This window comes from Misgurnus anguillicaudatus, chromosome 18 (genome assembly GCF_027580225.2).
Source record: "Misgurnus anguillicaudatus chromosome 18, ASM2758022v2, whole genome shotgun sequence".
NCBI classification, from domain to species: Eukaryota; Metazoa; Chordata; class Actinopteri; order Cypriniformes; family Cobitidae; genus Misgurnus; species Misgurnus anguillicaudatus.
Genome location: NC_073354.2, coordinates 6,731,173 through 6,752,934, shown reverse-complemented (window position 1 = coordinate 6,752,934; position 21,762 = coordinate 6,731,173). Strand labels below are relative to the sequence as shown.

The 21,762-nt window shown below is 37.3% G+C and overlaps 1 protein-coding gene across 1 annotated transcript; it reads right to left on the bottom strand.

The window, feature by feature from the left end:
• Positions 1-862: 862 nt before the first annotated feature.
• rhag (Rh associated glycoprotein) lies at positions 863-18,271 on the bottom strand. Its single transcript, XM_073855689.1, has 10 exons — positions 18,027-18,271; positions 6,379-6,566; positions 6,038-6,188; positions 2,445-2,592; positions 2,166-2,327; positions 1,940-2,082; positions 1,685-1,806; positions 1,530-1,603; positions 1,375-1,448; positions 863-1,278 (listed from the first exon to the last, which is right to left on the bottom strand). The coding sequence occupies exons 1-10, from the start codon at positions 18,195-18,197 to the stop codon at positions 1,204-1,206; spliced, it is 1,308 nt and encodes a 435-aa protein (XP_073711790.1). The 5' UTR covers positions 18,198-18,271; the 3' UTR covers positions 863-1,203.
• Positions 18,272-21,762: the final 3,491 nt, after the last annotated feature.

Sequence of the window (21,762 nt, the reverse complement as noted above, 5' to 3'; positions counted from 1 at the left end):
CCTCGACAGCATCCAGCCCAGCCCCATTCATTCAACTGCACCACCCAGAGACAAAGCCAGAAGTGACCAAACACATCAACGCCCCTCCCATCCAAGACGAGTAGCCATACGAGCAAGTTTGGTGGCACAAAACAAAACGCAGCGCCCCTCCAAGCGGATTCAAAAGAGGAACTACATTCCACGGCGCAACAGCACTTTTGGGAGCACTTCGACTCGGCGCAGTAACACCCTCCCTCTCCCATTATGAGAGTGAGAAGGGGAGCGGACTTTTCAGGCGAGTCGAAGTACTCCCAAAAGTGCCACCACGCCACAAAACGTAGCTCCTCCTCCAAATCCGCCCAGAAAAGCGCCACGCTTCACCCTGTACCACCAAACTTGCTCGTATAACTACTCGTCTCAAATAGGAAAAACGTTGATGTGCCTGGTCACCTCCAACTCCATCTCCAAATGGCACAATTGAATGAATGGGGCCAAGCCAAATGCCATCGAAGCGCCGCAGCGCGCTCCAGCGCCCACGCGCACGCACACAGACGACAGAGGGATGCACCAACAATTCCCAGCCAAGGCAACAACACATTTCAACATTGAAAATAAGTAGACTATTCCTTTAATAACTGTATCTTTATATAAAAGTGGTTTTAATGATCACAACAACATATAAATGGTTTGTAGGACCTGGTTGTTTCCCAGACAACAGATGACTCCGAACCAGATTTGCACCGGATCTATGCCAAAGTCAGTGGATCTGCATCATCTGCTGTCTGGGTTGGATGTGATCATATCAGCGTGAGCTGCACAAATATGCTATTAAATGCTTAATATAAAGGCAAAGGTAAATACATACAGTGATGATAAAAACTAGGTACTCAGATTAAAGACACTCAGGAAAGAAGTCTCACATTGGCTCAGGTTTTTGACAAATTACAGTGAGCGACTTTGTTCGAGCACGTTCATAAGATCCATAGTGTCACACTGTTTATGCATTATTTTCATTGTTGTGACCAACTTATCTTCTAAAGCTTTCCGAAATCACTTTTCAAAAAATGTTAGAAAAAAACCCACACATTTTAATACATTTCCCTATACATATAGTAAGTTGTTCATGTTAAAGATTTTAGTAAGTGTCAAAGATGCTGATGGTTGAGAAGCCCTGAGGTGCATAATGGATTGGTTTTGATTTGTAAAGTAAGTTGGTTCGAAGCTTTAAGCTTCATCTTTGTTCTTGGAGTATTCGCCATGAGCCAAACGCTCTTCGTGCTCGTGTTCTTCCTCAGGAACCTCCATGTCAAACACAATCATTAAACCGAAAGCTTCTTATAAGCGTACTTGCCCCCATTGTCTTGGCATTAAAACGGTATACTTTAATAGACGTACCTCCCAGTAGATAGAGTCATCAAAGCAGTTTTGGTCAGGTGGTTGACTCCAGAATGGAATCTTCATGATCAGCCCTTAAAGAGGTTTGACAAGTGCTTTACTGTGTTGTAGATTTCTAAATGTGTGTTTTGCAAATATATTTGTTTTGTACTCACCTGTGATGAGTCCACCCACCAAAGCAATGCCCAGAGATGATGCCAAACCTCCTGCCTGCTTAGCTGCTGTAACACTTTAATAAACAAACGCAAATATATAAACAAACCCAACTTTTACTGATAACAAAATAAAAGACAGTCAGCTGTTCAATTACTCATTCTTCTTATGAAGTGCTGCCGCCACTATGCCAGCAAGTCCTCCCAGTATGCCTGGCATGCCGTGCAGGTTGTGCACACCACAGGTGTCCTGAATTCCCAGTTTGGAGGCGAGGATGGGCTGAGGAAACCAGAAAGAATTGATATCTCATTTGATTTCTGAATACACCATCTAAAGGTGGTCTAATCTGCTTTGCACGTTTTAGATGTCCAGGCAAAACCTGTTCAAACCATCAGATGTTTAAAATTCATACAGTGAGGAACTTGAAGCCGAGGGTGGAGATGATTCCTGCAGTGATTCCGATCAGCATCGCTCCGAATGGCTGGATGCTCATGTCTGCGCAGGTCCCCACGGCGACACCACCAGCCAACGTGGCGTTCTGAATGTGGACCATGTGTATTAAAATACGATAGACTGAGTCACATAATGTGTGCACTGCCAAAATTAGCAATTTAGTGAAACTGGTGGACTCACCATGTCCAGTTTCCCCTTCTTCTCTACCAGACTGGAAGTTGCGTAAGCAGCAAGCGCGCACGCGGCCAGAGAGAAATATGTGTTGATAACAGCTGTTAATTGAGCATCACCCGGAGTAGCGATAGCAGAATTGAAGCTTGGCCAGAACATCCACAGGTAAACCGTGCCTGGATACACAAAAATGAATGTAAATGTCATCGATTCAGTTATCTTCCGATTCAGAGTCAGCAGGGATCTGGCAGTTTCTAGCTGGTGGAGTGCTATACAAAAAATTTAAACCGTGCCGATCATTGCAAACAAGTCTGAGTGGTAGACTGATCCGTCATTGTCGTGACCGTCCCGAAGACCCGGGCGATACAAGACACGAGCGACAGCCAAGCCAAAGTAAGCTCCAAACGCATGGATGGTCATAGATGCGCCAACATCAGATGCCTGAAAAATTAGGAAACTGTGTATGGAGTCTTCACGTAAAACATTAGCAATAAAAGTTGTTTTCAATTTCATTCAATTTTTATTCATTGACCACAAAAGAAAAATCAGGGTAGCACTGGCCCACTCAGATTGATGGGCTGGCCCACCCAGTCAGAAAAAACACAAAATAAAGCACGCATGAATTATTACGAATCTCTTTAATAATAATCGCTCATATACGTTCAGAAATAAATAACTATTTATATAGAAAGTTTATCATTTGGATGTGTTTCTAAACCCTGCAACTGTTAACATTCAAGCGATTTTAAAAATTCGACCACAAGAATTTTTCCCAGACAGCAACGTAATTGCGAATGGATTTATGTTTGTTCCCTGCATTTCAGAAAGGAATGCTTCACAAACAAGGCTCAGTTTGATGACGGATTTTCCATTTGTTTACAACACAGAAACCAACTCTAAAAAACCCCGGTCAGGAGTAAATCAAAATCTCATGTGTTTTGTTTGTAATCGGCGCATATGTGCCATTTTCCTTCTTAGTTGGCATTGTATTACACTTACGACATTTACACCTTACAACATCAAGAATTACGTCGCATTTTTTAAATGAAAATAGCGGATAAGCAAACAAGGTTTAATTACCAAATAGAGACGTCCTGCTGTAATCATTGCCGCTGTTGTTCCTGTTGATCAATTACCGACTCAGTATCCAATTCTGGATCATATATGTATGACTGTATCTGACTAGCCATAGTTATTTAAAAAAGTTTTTATTTAAGTTTTTTACGATGTCTGTTGGATTTGTATCCAATGGCTGCGCATACTAATAACTAGGGATGCACCGATAGGATTTTTTTGGGCCGATACCAATACCGATTTAAACAGACAACTTCTGGCCGATTCTGATACCGATATTAAACACTTGTATACAATACTATACAGTTGGTCTATTAGCTAGTTTATTTCTGCATCAAATTATTTTTACTGAACATGGATTGGATCTAATTAACATTCAACTGACCAACATAATAAGAGAGGCACAAATTAAGCTAAAACAAATATAAGACAGCATGACAACCTTCAAAGGTGGTTTTTGCTATTCAGCATAACATTAACTCATTTTTTTACATATAATGGATTTCTTTATGCAGTTAATAAATAAACAATCGGTATCGGCCTTTCTGCTATTGCCTAAATGCCTATGGTTTCAAATTCATCAAAAATCGGCCGATAAATATCGGCGGCCGATACATCGGTGCATCACTACTAGTAACTCTTTTACTCTGAGTTCATATTTTTCCAGAAAAAAGTGGAAATGCTGTTCTGTCTTTTATAAATCTGACAACACGAAAGACTCTTTGGACATATGAAGGGTAATATAGTACTCTATGCACTGTAAAAAATATTTTGCTGCCTTAAATTTTCAGATTTATAAGTCATGTCAACAGAGATGAGTTGTCACAACTTATAAAATATAGTTGAGAAAAGTCAACTTAATTTTATAAATTATAACAACTCACCTTTAGTTATAACAAATCATCTCTAGTCAAGACAAATAATAGTAAGTTGAAATGACTTGTAAATCCGAGTTGATTCAACAAAAAATTTCAAGGCAGCAAAGTATTTTCTACAGTGTAGGTAACCAAGATTAAAGGAATAGTCAATTTTCTTAAAAGAAAAATCCAGATAATCCACTCACCATGTCATCCAAAATGCTGATGTCCTTCTTAGTTCAGTCGAGAAGAAACCACGCTTTCTGAGGAAAACATTCCAGGATTCCTCTCATTTTAATGGACCCCAATGGACCCCAATACTTAACAGTTTTAATGCAGTTAAAAATTGCAATTTCAAAGGACTATAAACGATCCCACACGAGGCACAAGGGTCCCACCCAGCGAAACGACCGTCACCCTTGACAAGAAAAACAAAAAATATGCACCCCCAAACCACAACCTCTCGTCCTCCCCGGTCCTGTGATACGCCAGTGCGACCCCACGCAATACAGCATGACGTCAAGAGGTCACAGATAATGTATCGAAACTCCGCCCCAGTGTTTACAAGTGTGTTGAAAGAGGACCGTTCCTACGTTGTTGTATGTGGAATGATACTAATTAATGTCTTTGTGTCAGTTTATTGTTTAAAATGGTCCGCAAATGTGCGTTTCATATATGTAACACGTGACCTCTCTACGTCACTACGCATTTACGTTAGGTCGCGCTGGACCGGACCTAGACGAGGGGTTGTGGTTTAGAAGTGCATGTTTTTTGTTTTTCTTGTCAAAAATGACAATCGTTTCGCTAGATAAGACCCTTATGCCTCGTTTGGGATCGTTTATGGTCCTTTGAGACTCCGTTGAAAAAAACTGTTAAGTGTTGAGTTAAGTATTAAAGGAATAGTCTACTCATTTTCAATATTAAAATATGTTATTACCTTAACTAAGAACTGTTGATACATCCCTCTATCATCTGTGTGCGTGCACGTAAGCGCTGGAGCGCGCTGCGACGCTTCGATAGCATTTAGCTTAGCCCCATTCATTCAATGGTACCAATCAGAGATAAAGTTAGAAGTGACCAAACACATCAACGTTTTTCTTATTTAAGACGAGTAGTTATACGAGCAAGTTTGGTGGTACAAAATAAAACGTAGCACTTTTCTAAGCGGATTTAAAAGAGGAGCTACATTTTATGGCGTAATAGCACTTTTGGGAGTACTTCGACTCGGCGCAGTAACACCCTCCCTCTCCCATTATGAGAGGGAGAAGGGGAGCGGACTTTTGATTCTATTTCTGTTCCTACTGTTATGCTGTCATACTGTTATGATTTTTTTATTTTATTTTCCTTGTTTTTTCTCATTCGAAAATTATTTGATCCATGACTCAAAAAACGTAATGTAATCCATTAACCCTTACTATATTGTAAAATTATGTAATTTAAGAGTGGACATTGAGGTTCATCCTATTTCACCAAGGTCCACTCAGTTTAAAACTTTTGACCTTGCCACTGGTTAGCAACCAGAAACTCTTCAGACACTATAAGGCTTCAGGTCACTGTTGTTATTGGAACACTGGGTGTGTTCAGGATCCTGCCAACTTTAGGAAGGAGATATATAATTGCCTTTTCCTTCATCTTTGATCTAGCTTCCTTTTATAACAAAATTATCCCAAAGGAGTCCCAGAAAAGATTCTGATGATCTTATAACAGTCTGCACTTTTTCTGTAAAAGTCTTTATAAGTTAAATATACCAAAGACGTAATAATCCATTAAATTAGATGCACCCATATCATTATACAGACACTTTACTTTGATTTCCACAGGATGAACTTTAAATGATCAACCAATGCTCTCATCTGTTAACTTGAACATCATGTTCAACTTTTGTACTGTTTTCATCTCTAGCTGTCACCAGTCAGAACAGTAGAGAGTAAGTGAATGAATGAGCATGTACAAACCCCAATGATTTCTACAACCAGATGTTCATTAATGCAGAAGGTGGTGATCTCCAACAGGGTCATGATGAGAAGCTGGACAGGACTGGTTTTTCCCAAAACGGCTCCGAATGAGATCAGAACAGTTGCTGTGCTGAAGTCAGCATTAATCATCCTGCAGAGAGAGAGAATTATGGGATGGATGTTGAGAACATCATTTCTACTTGAACTGATGGATCTACTATCATATAAAGGTATACCGTGGTATGCTACGCTATACAGTACTGTTTAATAAAATAATGCCAGTCACTTAATGATCCTTCCAGCACCCCCTTGAACAAAAAGTCTACAGTATGTGGGTTTACTTTTCGATGGAGACGTTTATTTTTCCATCATGCATGTGCCAGACGTTCTGGAGGAGAAGACCCCATTGCAAACCAAAGGCGGCCAGCAGCAGATTAATGCCCACGCTGCTGAAACCATATTTCTTCAGGAAGGTCATCAAGAAACCAAAGCCAATGAAGATCATCACGTGTACATCCTGAAACATTGGAGACACAGATAAAGAGCTGATGAGAAAGGTGACGTTTATCCAAAACAAAACACTGAAATCTAGAGCCACGTGTGCTTTGTCTGTACAGTAGTTCAAGCAGGTCAGCAAAAAAGTTCAGTTTTACTGAACCCTCTCATGTTTACATTACTCAAAATATAAGTTTCCAAACCAGTTCTGACACGTATCAATGTTCAAAGGGATTATTATTCTAAATACGCTTGCAGAGTGTTTGATAAGTTTTATTAAAGTCTATATAATCACATAAGTTGCTGTCACATGATTGGTTGATTAGATATTTGCATTAATGAATAATTGACTCCTGTGAAGAATCACATTAAATTACTTGTAAAGAATCATAGTGAGTTGTTATAAAGAATCATATTGAAACAGTATAAAGAATCATCATTAATCAACATAAAAATGTTTGTGAATCGTTGTGAAGAATCATATTGAAACAGTATAAAGAATCATCATTAATCAACGTAAAAATGTAGTGAATCGTTATGAAGAATCATATTGAAACAGTATAAAGAATCATCATTAATCAGCATAAAAATTTAGTGAATCGTTATGATGAATCCTATTGATACAGTATAAAGAATCATCATTAATCAGCATAAAAATTTAGTGAATCGTTGTGAAGAATCATATTGAAACAGTATAAAGAATCATCATTAATCAACGTAAAAATGTAGTGAATCGTTATGAAGAATCATATTGATACAGTATAAAGAATCATCATTAATCAGCATAAAAATTTAGTGAATCGTTATGATGAATCCTATTGATACAGTATAAAGAATCATCATTAATCAGCATAAAAATTTAGTGAATCGTTATGAAGAATCATATTAAAACAGTATAAAGAATCATCATTAATCAGCATAAAAATTGAGTGAATCGTTATGAAGAATCAAATTGAAACAGTTTAAATAATCATTATTAATCAGCAAAAAATTTAGTGAATTGTTATGAAGAATCATAGTTAATCACTGCAAAATTGTAGTGAATCCTAAATAATCACAGTGAATCACTACAAAATTTGTAGTGAATTATTATAAAGAATAATAATGAATCCTTGTAAACAATTGTAGTGAATCATTATGAAGAATCATATTGAATCGTTAAAAATAATCATAGTAAATCACTGTAAACAATTGTAGTGAATCATTATGAAGAATTACTATTATTAATCAATTTGTGGCCTAATGGTAAATAGTCGGGCTTGCAACCCGAGAGTTGCAGGTTAAGTCTCATAAGCCCTTTTCACACAGACATTCCGGAAAATACACAGAAAGCGCATCCTGGATTTTTCCGGGATCGTTAGATTTTTTGTTCATTCACACTGCCATGATTAACCGGCATCTGCAAGGTCCCGGAAGGACACATGACCTGTTGAAAGTCCGGCCCTCTCTTCTACGCAGCATCTGAAGTTTGCATATTATTTATTAATTCTCTCTGCAGAAACCACTCGCGTGCATTTTGTTTATGATAAGACTATAAAGGAGCGCGTGACGCACCGTTCTAATGCTGGTGAATGATCTCAGCTTCAAAGTGGATATTTGACGAGCTCCCTGATCTCTGCTTTAATACAGTTTTTAGAAATTTCTCATCGTGATTGTTAATATGCATTTTAAACCCGCATTTTGAGGAGCTGAATGAAATATCTTGTTGGGATGACGTGCGGGTATTTTCGTTCATTATAGCTCAAATGAGCATATGACGCGATATTCTTTTATGCTGCTGAATGATCTCCGTTTCAATGCAGTAAGTGACGAGCTAACTTACCTGATCTCTGCTTCAGTCCAGTTTGCTGACATTTCTCGTCGTGAATGTTGTAAATCCCTCATTTTAAAGAGTTGAACCAACTTCATGTTGCGATGACACGCGCGTCCACACTACGGCACGTGCGTCATTGTTTATGCGTCTCATTTATCATTTCCTGATAACTGCTTCAATCTAGTTTGCAACATTTCTCATGGTGAATGTTAATATGCATGTTATCTCTCGTTTTAAGGAGCTGAACCATAACTTGTGTTGTGATGACGCGCACGTCTTCACTACGACACGCCCATTACGGCATTGTTTCGGCTTCTTGTTCCCACAGAGGGTTTTTCGTGTATCTGACTAGGTCCTCTTTCCGGCAACAATCCCAGAAGATATACGGGACGTATTTGTGTTCACACAGACGCTTGTCTGGCAATTTTAAGGGTATTTTCTGGGACCAAAGGTCTGTGTGAATGGGGTTATAGTCGGCAGGTGCCGACATAAAAACATATTGAATCAATTCAGTTTACTGTTAACTTTTTGAGTTGTGTTTTAGTTATATTTACTTAAAATTGTTAGTAGTTTCAACTTGAAATGTTTTCTTGCGATAATAAAATAATTAACCCAACTAAAAAGTTTAGTTGAAAATCATGAACTTAGTTTTTCAAGCTGTCTTTACTAAATTCAAGTTCTTTTAACTTAAATAATTGGTCCAACTATAACATCACTGTCATGATAAATGCAGAGAACATGAAGTTTTTTTAGGGTTTTGATTTAACTTACAGTATTGTTCAAAATAATAGCAGTACAATGTGACTAACCAGAATAATCAAGGTTTTTAGTATATTTTTTTATTGCTACGTGGCAAACAAGTTACCAGTAGGTTCAGTAGATTCTCAGAAAACAAATGAGACCCAGCATTCATGATATGCACGCTCTTAAGGCTGTGCAATTGGGCAATTAGTTGAATTAGTTGAAAGGGGTGTGTTAAAAAAAATAGCAGTGTGGCATTCAATCACTGAGGTCATCAATTTTGTGAAGAAACAGGTGTAAATCAGGTGGCCCCTATTTAAGGATGAAGCCAACACTTGTTGAACATGCATTTGAAAGCTGAGGAAAATGGGTCGTTCAAGACATTGTTCAGAAGAACAGCGTACTTTGATTAAAAAGTTGATTGGAGAGGGGAAAACCTATAAAGAGATGCAAAAAATGATAGGCTGTTCAACTAAAATGATCTCCAATGCCTTAAAATGGAGAGCAAAACCAGAGAGACGTGGAAGAAAACGGAAGACAACCATCAAAATGGATAGAAGAATAACCAGAATGGCAAAGGCTCAGCCAATGATCACCTCCAGGATGATCAAAGACAGTCTGGAGTTACCTGTAAGTACTGTGACAGTTAGAAGACGTCTGTGTGAAGCTAATCTATTTTCAAGAATCCCCCGCAAAGTCCCTCTGTTAAAAAAAAGGCATGTGCAGAAGAGGTTACAATTTGCCAAAGAACATATCAGAGAAATGGAGGAACATTTTGTGGACTGATGAGAGTAAAATTGTTCTTTTTGGGTCCAAGGGCCACAGGCAGTTTGTGAGACGACCCCCAAACTCTGAATTCAAGCCACAGTACACAGTGAAGACAGTGAAGCATGGAGGTGCAAGCATCATGATATGGGCATGTTTCTCCTACTATGGTGTTGGGCCTATTAATCGCATACCAGGGATCATGGATCAGTTTGCATATGTTAAAATACTTGAAGAGGTCATGTTGCCCTATGCTGAAGAGGACATGCCCTTGAAATGGTTGTTTCAACAAGACAATGACCCAAAACACACTAGTAAACGGGCAAAGTCTTGGTTCCAAACCAACAAAATTAATGTTATGGAGTGGCCAGCCCAATCTCCAGACCTTAATCCAATTGAGAACTTGTGGGGTGATATCAAAAATGCTGTAAAACCAAAAAATGTGAATGAATTGTGGAATGTTGTTAAAGAATCATGGAGTGGAATAACAGCTGAGAGGTGCCACAAGTTGGTTGACTCCATGCCACACAGATGTCAAGCAGTTTTAAAAAACTGTGGTCATACAACTAAATATTAGTTTAGTGATTCACAGGATTGCTAAATCCAAGAAAAAAAAATGTTTGTACAAAATAGTTTTGAGTTTGTACAGTCAAAGGTAGACACTGCTATTTTTTTGAACACACCCCTTTCAACTAATTGCCCAATTGCACAGCCTTAAGAGCGTGCATATCATGAATGCTGGGTCTTGTTTGTTTTCTGAGAATCTACTGAACCTACTGGTAACTTGTTTTCCACGTAGCAATAAAAAATATACTAAAAACCTTGATTATTCTGGTTAGTCACATTGTACTGCTATTATTTTGAACAATACTGTATGTCCTTAAGTTGAGGAGACAAATACTCTTGTCTAATAAACTTACAAAGTACTTGAGACAGTAAAAACTTAAAGCTACCATAACACATGCTGTTTCTGCATATCTGATGTTAATCTGGAGTACCTATAGAGTAGTATTACATCCTTTATATCTCTGAAGAGTTTATATCAGATTTATAAAAGAAAGATTAGCTCTAGTGATTCTTTTCAATAACGCACAGAAACATTCGGAAGGAGGAGTCACAAGCTACAGGAGGAGCGAGTCATGCTAACACTTTATACAACACTGAATAACTTATGATTCACTACGTGTTGGTGTCATTTATATAATATGCACTTACGCACCTATTTCCAACAGTCTTTCTTACTGCATGCAACTCATGACCCGGTTGGGACTTTTCAATGAAATCCAGAGTAAAACAAACACACACGCAAAACTCCGCTGCTACTCCGGATAATAAACTATATCCAATGTTTCCATAATGCTGGCTTACTTCTCTTTACATCCAAAACCACACTTCTTCTTTCATGCCATTATTGAGTCTTGATATAAAACAAAGCTGGTGCATGAAGTGACTTCTAGCGTCCTCGATTCTCGCGACGAATGATACATAAGGTCTATCCATGATACATAAGATGTACACGTGTTCGAAAAAAAAATTCTGAAACTTGACGAAGTGCATTTGGCACAGAAATACTCTGTAGCACGTCCAAATGCTTTTTTGACACTTTGCGTTTGGCATCTACCGAGCCCCTAAGGTGACATTGGAGTAAAAAAATCTGAAGTTTACTATCATGTGCTCACGTGAAACTTTCATGTGCTCACGCGAAACCTTAATGTGCAGAATATTTTTTTAAAGTTTAGTTTCGCATGCACATGTAAAACTTTCGCTTTTACTGTATGTGCGCGCACAAAACTAAACACGAAACAAGCGAAACTAAACTTTATTAATTTTTGCTCCATGTCCCCTTAGGGGCTCCGTAGGAATCCAACTCTTAAACAAGTAAGTCAGAATGGATGAAATACCGTTGACCCCCCTTTACGATTTTAAGTTAAATTAACTTGAATTTTAGTACAACTTGAAAAGTAAGTTCATGATTTCAAACTTTGTAACTCCAGGTTACTTGAAATAAATAGTTGGGTCAATTATTTAACTCATTCTCCGCCAGCCTTTTTTGAAAAGTTGCCCCCCAGCATTTTTCTTGTGATTTTCACAAAAGTTTCATAAAATTCCCTTCCAGGAAAATGTTCTTCTAAAAATATATAAACATACACATATATCAAATAAAAAACAATCATTCTGCTTTTGAACAAACAGTAAACAAAACAAACAAACAAAACAGGAAAAAAGTTTCATCATTTTTCTGCTTATAAACTCTTAAATATGGGTATTTTTCTTAAAAAATATTTTTTTAACAAAAAGCTGAAATAATTGCATTTTTGTGAAGGAATTTTGTTAGAGATCAGATTCAGAACGATTATGAAAACATACACTGAGTTTAAAATTAGTAAATCCTTTTTTGCTTAAATTTTTTTATAAATTGGGTATAAGGCCATTTTACAGATTAACATAAAAACTAAACAGGAACACGTTTTTTTACATGCAAATGTTTTCTCTTAATTGACGAGATATTTCCTTGATGATGGGGAAACAGTTAAGTATCACAACAAAACATTTCAAGTTTAAACTACTTAAAATTATAAGTAAATATAACTTAACTGAGTCAATACAAAAATAAAACTCAAACATGTTTTTACAGTGATGAGCGATACATTTGTGTAAAGTGGAATTTTAGTTGCTATTGTAGTAAAATTGTTCAATTCTTCATTAAACACATTCAAGACTAGGGAGGGGATAGAAAGAACAAATAAATATCATAACTAAATATTATTGAACATGAAGCAGTGTAAGTGGCCTCGTTTGTGTACAACAAGTTCCAGTTACACAGAATTAAGTATTATGGTGCAAACAACAAAAAATTTGATGTCCACGTATGTGGAAATCCATGTTTTAGGAGGTTAAGACACTTTCCTGTTACTTTTAGCAGTAGCAAAAACAAATACTGACCAAAGCACACTCTTAGTGATCCTCTCGGACCTATTTCCTATTTCATTCACTCCTCATGTCTCCAGTTAGGATTAAAAAAACATGAACTTCAGCAAACCCGAATAAAGGCACAGTTAATTTTCCATGTTACAAAAGATCACTTAAGATAGTTGAAATGTTTGGAATATTAAAAAAAAACATTTACTGTACAGTGATTATGTGGAGCAAGTGCTGCTGACCTTTGCCATCTCTCCTTATATAGAAAGGAAGTGTTGTAATAAGACTGTCAAAGTCAACATCCCTGCACATAGAGATAGGATATGATCCAGAACAGCTGATTTATCGGACCACACAATACAAATCATATCAACAGTAATCAGACAGATTGTCAGGAGAGTTGGAAAAGTCTCATTCTCGGTCCCAAGAGAAACAAGGGGAACTATGAGTGACACAATGCATTCAATAGACCAACATAACGTCAGGCTTCCCTGGAAATCCTCCACCCATTCAATAATCCACATGAAATCTAAACTTGCCTGTGGACAAACCCAAACAGCCATCCATCATAGAGCTAAATAATATCTGACATCTGTTAAGCCCATCAAGATAATAACACAGACCCCTGAGAATACCACCAACTGTGATCGGACAAAACTTCGTGAAAACTTTATTTGCTTGCCGCATGGCGACAGGCTGTACGTAAATAGCTACTGTATAAAGATAAAGTTACAAAACAGACTAAACAGGAAACTTACAATCAATACACTAAGCAAATTTTACTCTTATCTTGTTCTGAAGTCAACTTAAAACAAACACAGAAAATGCGTCCTGTTATTGCATAATTCTTTCAATTCTTACTGGTCGCTTTTTTGGGTTCACGGGAAAAATAATTAACAAAGCGTCGCCAAAATGTATTTTGTGAGAAAGACCAGCTCAAACCAGCATGAAATTTCCACCAGAATCAGTTTGCCTTTCCATGTGCTAGCTAGAGAGCCACCATGTTACGTCACTGTATACGTCTCATCTTTCCCAGCGATGTTGGCACACCATTAACAATGTCGGATGTTGCATTATTATTGATGGTCATGGCTTTGCCAGTGACGGCTTGTGACTGCTCTTCCGAGGGGCCCAAATTGAAAATAAGTGTTCGGAGTGTCATGTGTTGCTGGTGTTTTCAAAATATGTGTTTGTTGCGTCATGTAAACCATAGTAATCTTGGTACAAAATAAAACGTAGCGCTTTTCTAAGCGGATTTAAAAGAGGAACTATATTTTATGGCGTAATAGCACTTTTGGGAGTACTTCGACTCGCCTGAAAAGTCCGCTCCCCTTCTCACTCTCATAATGGGAGAGGGAGGGTGTTACTGCGCCGAGTCGAAATACTCCCAAAAGTGCTATTACGCCATAAAATATAGTTCCTCTTTTAAATCCGCTTAGAAAAGCGCTACGTTTTATTTTGTTCCACCAAACTTGCTCGTATAACTACTCGTCTTAAATAGGAAAAACGTTGATGTGTTTGGTCACTTCTAACTTTATCTCTAAATGGTACCATTGAATGAATGGGGCTAAGCTAAATGCTATCAAAGCGTTGCAGCGCGCTCCAGCGCTTACGTGCACGCACACAGATGATAGAGGGATGTATCAACAACTCCTAGCCAAGGCAACAACATATTTCAACATTGAAAATGAGCAGACCATTCCTTTAAGGGCTTCTGTAGAAACATGGCGGCACAAAATGGCGACTTCCACATAAGGGACCCTCGATGTATGTAGATAAAAAGTCTCATTCTAAAGTAATAAAAACATAATGGTTCATTATAAAAAAGTCTTCATGCACCCCTAATGATATAGTTTTGTACATTATTTTACTTTTCTGTCAAGATATTCTTCTAAAAATTACACACTGCATCTTTAAAATACCATATAGATAATTTATTATAACATGTAAAAATTGCCACTTTATAGCAAAAATTTGCAAAAATGTGTGTGTCCTTGCAAATGAGCTGATATCTGCACTAAATGGCAGTGCTGTGGTTGTATAGTGCAGATTAAGGGGCAGTATTTTTCCTTTCTGACATCACAAGGGGAGGCAAATTTCAGTTAGCTATTTTTTCACATGCTTGCAAAGAAGGGTTTACCAAAACTAAGTTAATGGGTTGATCTTTATCATATTTTCTAGGTTGATGGATGCACTGGGGACCCAATTATAGCACTTAAACATGAAAAAAGTCAGATTTTCATGATATGTCCCCTTTAATGTTAACCAGGCGTGGTGTGTGTACATTCATACAAAATGATGTGTTTGATTTTTAGATGCATGGCGCGACGCGGCACTTCTCACTTCACTGGCATCCAAATGCGGTGAATCCAACGTGTACGTGCAATCGACGTAATTTATATATATATACAGAGGTTGCAATCGAGAAAAACTGTAAATACATACATTTTTTATCATTTACACAGGACAACGTTAGCCTTAGCATGCAGCTACACTCGTAGTATTGTGTCACAGTATCCCCGCCTCCAGCCCCAGATGCAATCGGTTCTTAATTCTAGACCAGCAATGTTTTGGTGCTACTTCAGGACCACTTTTCCTGGGTCAGAGCTGGTGCTTTGGGTGTCGAAAAAGAAAGAACTGATTTGAAATCAGCACTCAAACTGCTTTGGTGAAAAAATTGGGCACAGGAGGTTCTAGGGGGTCCCCAGAAAATTTCAGAAAAAATGCAAAAAAGTACAATTATTTTTATTAGGGGTTTTATGGATTAGGTTTATCTCTACATTCCAAAAAGCACACTCTTAGTGTAGGCACATATTTTATTAATACCTAAAAATATATAAATTCAAACTTATGATCTTTTTGATAAAGCTTTAGGAAGCGAGCTTGGTTGAGGCACAAGCCATAAAGCATCCCGAAAACGAACATTTTTTTATTCACATAGAGTCACTCCGTTTCAGTATTTTTTTGTGTGTGTATGTGCTTTAGGTCTGTTTTATGTTCTCTGTTTATCGTTGCCAAGATCTGAAGGTTGTTGAGAAATTAAATGCAGTTAAAAAGCCAACAAAAACATGTTAGTGATTTGTTACACAGCTGAAAGCTATAGGTTATCATCTCTTATCAGCTTTCCTCTGATCTTTCCATTGATCTTGAGCGATACATATTTACAACGATCGAGCCGGCTGAGCAAAAGTGCACAATCCATTTTCCCAACTGTTGGCTTCTACAACAAACAGAATCAATTTGCCAGTGAAAGTTTTGCTATTACTCATGTGTAACAGATTTGCTGATAACATCGCAAAGGCACAATTTTTCTAATGGACGGAAAGTTTCCTCTCTCTCCGAATGACTTAATTACATTCTGTCGACACTCGTCTAACACATGGTAACATAACTGAGCGATGTGATGGGATTTCTTTGTTGCCAAGATTAAATTATCCCTTATTTTCATTGCTTTGAACTTTTCTCCCTCATTTCTGGAATGCTTTGCAAGCGAGACCCAAAATGTAGATACACACGCTATAGCTTTTTTATTTGTGTTTATTCCTTTCATCATTCAGTTAGGATGGCAAAAAAATCTTTATCAATAACTAGATTTAATAAGATCATAGTTTCATTAATGGGATAGTTCACACAAAATTTTCTCATCCTCATGTCGTTCTATACATTTTTTTTCTGATGATCACAAAAAATATATTTTTATAAATGATGGTAAGCACACAGCTGATTGTAACCATTGACTAGTAGGAAAAACAAATACGATGGATGTTGTCAACTGTGTGCTTATCAAAATATCTTCTTTTGTGTTTATCAGAAAAAAGAAATTCATACAGATCTAAAACAACATGGGGATGTGAAAATGATGACAGAATTTTCATTTTTTTTTGGGTGAACTATAAAGAGCACAAATTACGTTTCTTCACATTTAACTTCTATTCAAGATATCTAAGCACACGTTTAGTAAAGTTTGGAGTCTCTGAACACACACCTTTTAATATAACTACTGGCCAATGAAGTATTATAATAAAAGGAAAATACTTTATATAAAGATGGCATTGCATAATTTAACTGCTGTTTTCTTCTTGTAATTGAATGGAATGAAGGGGTCCACCCAGTGTCTCTGTGGGACACGATCACAACAACAATGATTAACGGCCTGCAACTGTAATTTCACAACCACATGATTGCCTAATGCTTCAAATGCACTAAAATATTCATTTTTTTAAATTAAAGTTAAGTGTAAATTTGATCAAGTTGTGTTAAGCAACAATGACACATTTGAAGGGTTGATTTGAAACTGTAAGGGCACCCTGAGACTAATCTTGCATGTTCATATTGTCCACACCCCAGACATGGCTTTGGTCCAAACTGTGTCTAAACAGACACGAGTGCTATATTAAGATAAGAAAAAAAGTGCATTTAAAATGAACGTATGTCATCTCTGTAATATGTAGAGGAAATCAAAGGAATGCAATTGAAATGTAAAGTGTTTTAGGAAATATGTAGTTATTCTATTTGCGCCGTGCGTGGAAATTGTTGATAACGTTAATATTTCCTGCTCTTATGGTCTCAATGATTATAGTGACAACTCAACAATAAAACGCAGATCTGTTTGGTCAGACAATGAACGGTAGGGGAAAAACAATGCTACTTGAAACCAGTAGGGATAATAAAGATGTAGCCTTATGAAGCTTTAAAAAATGAGAAAATGCTTCCTATATCTTTTATGCTTTACATCAAAGGATGACAATCCAAATAAATTAAATTTGAGTCCACATATAAACACAAAAAAACTAAACTACATGGAACACTACAGGGAACCGTGTTGGGTCCCGACTTGTTGTCTGATTTTTAATATGGGTCTTACAGGTTTCTGACCCTCATCAACCTCATCCTCTTTTGTTTTTCTCTCTCTGTGTTATGTTGGCTTCTTTCTGCAGCGAGTATTTTTAGAGACAAGCATGCTGCACATTAGTGAAATATTGCTGCCAAGGTCCTCACAGGAACCTTGCATTCACTGATGTTTAAGACACACGTAGCATAAAACCCAATTATAGTACAAAACTACAATTATGTGGCAATTAGCCCAGGCAACATTATATTTTTTATTTAACTTTATAATATTTTAATCAGACAGAAAAAAATGCCTAGACTGACAGGTTCAAAACAACAGACATTGTCCAAATGAATTCGTTCTCATCTCAGCAACACCAGCAGAATATACATGCATCATGTATATAGAGTGATATACTTACTTGGGTAGAGTGTCAGTGGGCTTTCAGCATGAGTTTGATTTCCTCCATCATGATGTTTGTGAAGATCACCGGTGTCATACACCACAAACAAAGCGTACAGGACAATGGTCACCACTTCCAGGATCAGAGCCAAGATTGGGAATTTGAGCCTCATGTTGGTGGCAAATGCTGGCATTCTTTAAGACTTTATGCTTTAAGGGTCTCGTATACTCTTCTGGCTATGGTTTGTGTGGGGGCAGTACTGAAAGTTGCCTGTGGTTTTGAATTGGCTGCTGGTTTTAGAAAGACCAATGACAAGAGAGACATCCCCTTCGCCATCCCCAAACACACACACCCACACAAACAGAAACGTAAACAAATAGAAGCACATATCCCACATACTATGACCGATATAGATATACAAATGTTTACTAGATACCAGATGCTTAGAATTTAATTTAAACTGTGTATGGGTTCGTAGTATTAAGAAATAGAATTAATGGTTTAATTATTGCATTTAATAGTTTATCATTACTATTGGATTATCATTATTTGTCACTTTTCACACATTTTCAATTGAATCATTTTATTTGTATGTAATGCATTGACAGTCTGTTTTGTATTGTTTCGATCAAAGTATTCCAGTTCCTCTTTTTGTTGTCTCTCATGGGACCGATCGTTCGGGCTAAACACACCCTTCGGTTGCACTGTGCAGAACAAACAGGTGCTGCTGTTAATGCATTTGTTTTATCTCTACAGAGTCAAGACAAAAACACAATATTTAAACACAATCTCATGGCAATTTGCACTTATTTTACAAGGTGGCTAATTTATATCTCATTTGTTCTCGTATGTTTTTCTATGATCTGTTTTCACCCCATGACGCTGTGGTTAGGGGTGGAGGATCATTCATCGTTTTTTGGATAATCATACATTTTTGTACGATTCACATCATAAAAAAGTCATCATAAATCATCACCACATAAAATAGGTATGCTTTTTTCTGAAAGTAGGTTAGATGTTGTTATATAAAAAACGTCAAAATACTTATAAGGTTGCAGTTCTATTAAAAAGCAATGGTAGTTTTTTCTATTATTATTATTATCATTAGTATTATTAGTATGGGTGAGTTACTGCTTTTCTAAGTGATCAGGCTTAGGACAGAGTCATTTTAGGGACTGAATACGTGGAGGTGGGCTCCATTAACTTAGGATTGTAAGCAAACCATTTATTAAACAGATAGTTCCCTATATCCAGAAACAGCTTGTTTACCACCTTTAACATGCCAACTTTGTGGCCGCAACTATTGCAAAGACAAAATGGGCTTGATTTTACGAGCCTGACATCTTTCAAGTTCAAGCTGGAATTTTATGACTAATTTCAAAAAAATTCACTGCAAAACAGAAATAAGTTCAGCCTATTCAAACATTTACAATCATTGTGTTCAGCTTAATTGTTTATTTTATTTATTTAAGTTTATTTATAGTTAATTTTTTTGTATATATTTTTGGTTTTAAGTGTAACCAATATTGTTCATTTGCATTATTATTAAGTAATTTGAACCTTTAATAATTTAAAGGAAAACCGTTTTTCAATATATTTTACTTTCTTACATGAATTAGACGAATTAATACGTAACTTCAATGCATGCACTTAATCTTTGTACAGCACGTCGTGAATGTGTTAGCATTTAGCCTAGCCCCATTCAAACAGGGATGGATTTAGAAGCCACCAAACACTTCCATGTTTTCCCTATTTAAAGACTGTTACATGAGTAGTTACACGAGTAAGTATAAAACGTGGCGATTTTTAAGCAGATAAAAATGAGAACAATATTGTATGGTGGAAGAGCACTAATGCAGGGTTTACACCATAAGTGGTAGACATGACAAGTGCGAGTGATTTACATGTTAAGTCAATGCAAAGACACGATTAGGCATCCTACGGCGCGGTACACATGGTAAGCACGACACGGATGGCACAAATTGAGCATTGCCGTGGGAAATGCGCGAGTTGAAAAACCGGAACTTCGGTGGAGTGGCGGAGTCTCAGCGGAGTCACAGAAGCCCCTCCCATGACGCGAATTTCCACGTAAATTTCTCGAATGACTAGAATTTCACGCGTGGCTTTCACGCGCGAATGAACAGGTGAACTCAAATGTTCAAGCGTCAAACTTCGCACGAATAGCGCATTTTTGCCGCCTCAACCGCGGCTGGTGGGAGTGCACCATTAGACCTCGTGCACAGCAGTGGGGAACCTTCAGGGCCTTCTACGCCTTCAGAGAAGGCCTAAAAAATTTATACAAATATTTTTTATTATAATAATACAAATAAATAATATTCAATAAAAATATGTTTTTACATTTTTTTATTTCTATTTAATTCAATTTAATACAATACATGTAATATATTTTCTCTCATCTATGTTCTAACGTTAAGCTTACTGTCAGGTTCATGTCATGAAAACATCTAATCCAATCAGAATCGTCTGTCTCTATTAAGGCCCGGTTATCTGGCTCATCCATTGGTTAGGACTTCATGAATCCCAGGGAAGGCCAAGCTATGTGTTTTGGTGTGGAGAGTGACGGGCAAATTGACCAATCACGTTTTGATTTCAAGTGGGCGGGCAAAAAACAAAACATTGTAAGCCTTCATGAAGTCCTAATCATGCAACAAACTGGATGCGAGCTGCCATAAAACACGAAAAGACGAAGATCATAGACCGTTAATATTAATACAGTCTAATGGCCCGAATTTCTGCGGTGAGAGTGGTTGAGGTAAATGGCGGAAAACGTGATTGACGTTGTGGCTAGCTTGATAGGGCTGAGGTAAAAACGAAATAACTTAAGCGCGTACTCGTGAAGAGCACAGCTGGGAGAAGCGCGTGCAGAGGAGCCTGCATATGACGCGAACACGAGAAAAATAATGGGTTCAATTATACTTTTACTTCCTGACAGTTTCACTTGTTACGCGAGGATAGTAATGACTGACAGACGACGCCGAATTACATACAATATCATTTCCTAACTAAATCTGAGAGAATGCGAAAACATTCAAATATTTTTTACCTCGCTATACCCGACAACAGTTATAAGCCACAAGGAGGGGCACTGAGAACGCAGGGTGCTATATTTCCCCTTATGAAAAAGATTAACAAGGTATCCGACAGCTAAATATATATTTCCAAAAAATAAAAAACAAATTAAAGAACTTAATTTAAGCTTGTTAAATGCAAATTTACAGAGCCCCTGTCATTACAGAGCAGCAGAATCTGTATTTGTGTTTATCAGTTAGATTAAAGTAATTTTAAACTTTAAAACTGCATTTAAAGGCAGACATGCCCATTCTGTAATATCACTTTGCGTGCTCAGATATTTTACACGTTCACTGTATGATTTAACGAAATACGAATAGCCTAGTATTATGATGGAGAGGCATTTGCACTTCATTGCATATTTTGAAGGCCCAGCTGAAGTACCCACGGTTCGCCACTGGTGCACAGTAATATTGACGGATATTTGAGCGTGAGGGGGGAGTAGTCACGAGTGATGATGTTAACTTAGCACCCTCTTGGGCTTAACTTAGCACCCTCTTCTATACGTTACATAGTATTACGCTTGCTTATAATGTTGATTTATAGCCGCAACAAATTGAACTGCTTATGCTATCGTGTATTATGTTGTGCTATCTGTCGTTTTTCTGTGCTTTTCACTGCTCCTATTAATGTAAAGCTGCTTTGAAACAATTAACTATTGTGAAAAG

Coding starts and splice junctions, on each gene's coding strand:
- rhag (XM_073855689.1), bottom strand. CDS start 18,197: ATGCCAGCATTTGCCACCAACATGAGGCTCAAATTCCCAATCTTGGCT. Junction 6,189..6,378: donor ATAAACGTCTCCATCGAAAA/GTAAACCCACAT, acceptor CTCTCTCTGCAG/GATGATTAATGCTGACTTCA. Junction 1,604..1,684: donor GCACTTCATAAGAAGAATGA/GTAATTGAACAG, acceptor TGTTTATTAAAG/TGTTACAGCAGCTAAGCAGG.